The 3,917-nt window shown below is 55.5% G+C and overlaps 1 protein-coding gene across 1 annotated transcript; it reads right to left on the bottom strand.

Annotated features, from left to right (window-relative positions):
- Positions 1 to 440: 440 nt before the first annotated feature.
- LOC103630789 (S-type anion channel SLAH2) lies at positions 441 to 2,854 on the bottom strand. Its single transcript, XM_008651854.3, has 2 exons — positions 1,290 to 2,854; positions 441 to 1,221 (listed from the first exon to the last, which is right to left on the bottom strand). The coding sequence occupies exons 1-2, from the start codon at positions 2,667 to 2,669 to the stop codon at positions 793 to 795; spliced, it is 1,809 nt and encodes a 602-aa protein (XP_008650076.1). The 5' UTR covers positions 2,670 to 2,854; the 3' UTR covers positions 441 to 792.
- Positions 2,855 to 3,917: the final 1,063 nt, after the last annotated feature.

Genomic DNA, 3,917 nt, shown 5'->3' on the forward strand with positions numbered 1-3,917 from the left:
TCGGATCACCCAATAGTTATTACTCAGTCTACACCTTTAAACAATAATTCAGTTATAAACAGTTAAGTACAATCAATAATTAAATAATATCTACGGATTTTAAGTCTTCTCATGTTAAGCAGCAATAAAACATTTTATAAATCATTAGTCAAGTTACTTATTCAAAATAATTATTGTTGTATCTTAATCAATTTTTGCGCAAATAAAGAATAAACTAAATTTCAGGTCGTGTATGTTACCCCAAATTAAAATAGAAATATGCACCAAAAAACCGCGAAACTTCAGGTTCTATGTAGGCGCACTTGTGGGTTAAAAACTTAAATCGGATTTTAGATTTTGGGTATGTAGATTAAATTGACATCCATGGTAGTCAAAATGGCAATAAAACCAAGCACGCATTGTAGCATTGGCAAGGCCGGCAACATATAAGTAATGTTCAAGATTCTCAAAGACCTCAGCGGATGATAATAGTATAGAGATAAAATCAGTCATGGTTCAGAACATACAAAGATTCACAGCCTATTATCCTTCCTATATATATACTATAATATGTATATAAGTTGCCAAGATATATAATTCAACAACAAGAACAAAGGGAAAAAAAAGAGAAGAAACTGATCTAGGTGTCATCCCGCGATTGCATCCTTGTCGTCATGGCAATCACTCCAAGGACACATAGGTACCTCTACAAAGTAGTGCAGATGCAGTGACTCATATCTCTGCTGCCGTCTAGCTGAAGCCTGCAGAGACACCTAGATATAAGAATTGTTTGGAGATGGACGGTGCGGTGGCCTACGGCTCTGCCCTGCGGCGGCCACGCGCCATGGGCGACGGCGACTCGCTGGCGCTGTTGGTGTCGGATCCGGAGGAGCCGCCGTGCCTGGAGACGGCGAGGACGAGGTCCTTGACGCCGTCGCCGGAGGCGCGGATGTGCGCGAGGATCTTTCCGAACTTAGCCTTGGGACGCTGAGTGATGGCGATGGACACGTCGTTGGGGAAAAGGTCTTTGCGCACGAACGCGCGGTAGACGGTGGTCATCAGCACGCCGACGACTGTGACGGTTGCCACCCCGGACAGCCCCACGGCCAGCGCCCGGGTGAGCACGTTGGTCACCGCCGACGCGTACACCGCCGCCGCGATGGCCACGCTCGTCATCGGGAACGTGTACGCCCACCACGCGAGCGAGAAGCGGACGCCCCGGAACAAGTTGAGACGCACCACCTGTATACGTACGTGCGTACTCAGTATATATGCATGCAGAGGCAGAGTGAGGTACACGTACTACATACCAGTGACATGGAGAGGAAGAGGGAGGTGAAGTAGAAGATCTTGGCGGCGTAGTTGAAGTCGCCGCACAGCCTTGCCCATCCGACGGACGCGACGCTGGGCGCGGCGATGAAGAGGAAGAAGACCGGGTGGAGCTCCCTGGGGAGCTGCGCGTTGGTGGGGAGCCTCTGGTACAGCGTCACGAACAGCACCAGGTAGTGCACCACCCCGACGGCGAAGAAGAAGATGGGCACCTCGCGGAGCCCCATATTGGCGCCCAGCAGCGCTCCCACGAAGTTGCCGACGACGGCGAGGTGGTTGGTCGGGGTGGCCACCTTGGACAGCCGGCGGTCGCCGCCGGACATCCACTGGCCGTAGATCTTGAGGTCCAGGAGGAAGATGGGCACCATGAGAATGTACCAGACGGCGTGGTGGATGGTCCACACAGGATGCGGCAGGCCCTTGACAAGGAAGAGGCAGGCGATCCACGGCGCGAAGAAGAAGTTGACGCGGATCGGGTGATGGAACTCGCGCCGGACCGCCTCGAAGTAGAAGACGATCTTGAGGAGGTAGATGAAGGAGACGAGCGCCATGAGCGCGGCGGAGACCCACCAGAGCGCGTGGTTCACGGCAGGGCTCACGTGGAGGAACGCTGTGGACGGCTCCGACTGCAGCGTCTTCCACAGCATGGCCTGGCTGCTCACGCCCAGGCACATCCCGAACGCGTTGATCGGGAACCGTAGCAGGAACGGCCACGTCTCGTCCTCGGGCAGCGCCGACACCTCTGTCGGTCTCAGCGTCTCTAGCTCGGGCCCCTCCAGGGCGGCGAAGTAGCGGTCCGCGGTGGGGACCTCGCCGCCGTCGTCGTCTTCGTCGGTCTCCTCCTCGGATATCATCTTATTTGAGGTGGAGTCGGCGCCGCCGGGGCCGGGCTCGATGTCCACGGCCACCCCGCGGAGGTTGGACAGCTGCCGCTCCAGGCGGCCGGAGAAGGTCTTGAAGTGGTCGAAGCGGCGGTCGCGCGCGCTGTCGCTGCGCGACACGGTTCGCACCCGCTGCAGCGGTGGCGGCTCGTCGGTCCGGATCGTCAGCGCCTGCTGCGAGTGGTTCAGCAGCTGCGGCGCGGCCTCCGCCTGGTGGTGCTGGTCCTCCACCGGCTGTGGCACTGGCAGTGGCGGCGGCGCCACGCTGTGGACGGACGCGCACGCGGCGAGGTGCAGCCCCGACGGCGACGCCGGCACGCTGAAGGCGACTGAGTACGGGGCCTTCGTCGCCTCGGCAGCAACCGCCACGGGAGAACCGGAAGCGCGACCACCGTCAACGATGGCGGGCGGCCGCGGGAGTCGGAGCGGCTCCGGCGACGGGCGCCTCCTGCTAGCGCCACCATCGCCCATATTTGCCATCTGGACGCTCTCGCTGGTGGACACTGGAGCTGGCTGCTGGTTCGTCCGTCAGGATCGCTCAGCTCGCGTCGCCGCCAGAAGCAGCTGCCTCGTAGCGTGAGTGGATGGGTGTGCCGTGTGCAGCCGAGCTCGCGCTGGCTGCCCGTATATATAAGAAAGGTACACGGAGGTGGAGAGGAAGATGGCTGTGTGGGTGCGTCTGCGTCTTCGTGCAAAGTGGAGAGAGAGGTGGAGCAGTGTGCGACGCCGGCGGTCAGTGACGCGGACTTCGGAGCACGCACGTGGCCGCGTCCGGAAGGTTCGTCCCGGGCACGCTCAATCTATTTCTGTGTGAGGAAGAAGGCCTCGGAATTTCCTTTCTATTTGCACAGTACAGCAGTAACAGCAGGCCATGCCAGACAAATCTAAATGGGTAGTGAAGAACACGAGATTGATTCAGAGCCAGGTTTTCTCTCGTACAGTGAACCGTACCCCCACTTGACTGATCAGCTCGTTTAAATTTTTTCAAAAACTAAATTATTATCTTAGCTCGATTCGTAACGAGCCAAGCTAATTCTAAGACTCGTTAGTTTAACAAAAATAACCGAGCTATCTCATTACCCTAATAAGCCGACTCAAGCGAGCTCCAGCCCTAATGTCCGCTGCACGAATCATCCATGGAGTTGGATGTGTCGGTTGATATTTGTTCGTGCCACTAAAGTCCTACCGATGAACGGACGGTATTTCTGCACCGGCTGACGCGGGTGCCCTGGACTTGCGGCGGCCCCGCTGATCGGACGCGAATGCGACGTCGACCGCCACCGTGGAAGAGGAGTGGGCTGCCGGCGCCGATGACGATGACGGCGGCAAGCCCGACCGAGGTTGACGTGCGTGCCTGCGGGATCGGAGAGGCGGGCCCCGGGCGGTCGTATTTGGACCCCCGTCAGCGACGGCGAAGAGGTCTTTGGCACGGACTACTACTCGTGTAGGAACCAAACCATTTCTGTCCCATCTCTGTATTTTTTTTTTAGTTTTCTTAGGGGAACTGTTCCATCTCTCCGTGTAATTCTTTGTCTTGACGTTTCCACCTATTTTCTCTTCCTGAACAAAATGCCAGTCTATTATTTTGACCAAACCTATCTAAAATTTAACTAAAGTTATATACAGAAAAAAAGTGGCTACCAATATTTATAACACCAAATAAGTCTTAAAAATATATCTGAGACAGATCTAATAAGCTTGTTTGGGAGGACTACAAATATGGATTTT

This window comes from Zea mays, chromosome 6 (genome assembly GCF_902167145.1).
Source record: "Zea mays cultivar B73 chromosome 6, Zm-B73-REFERENCE-NAM-5.0, whole genome shotgun sequence".
Lineage (NCBI taxonomy): Eukaryota > Viridiplantae > Streptophyta > Magnoliopsida > Poales > Poaceae > Zea > Zea mays.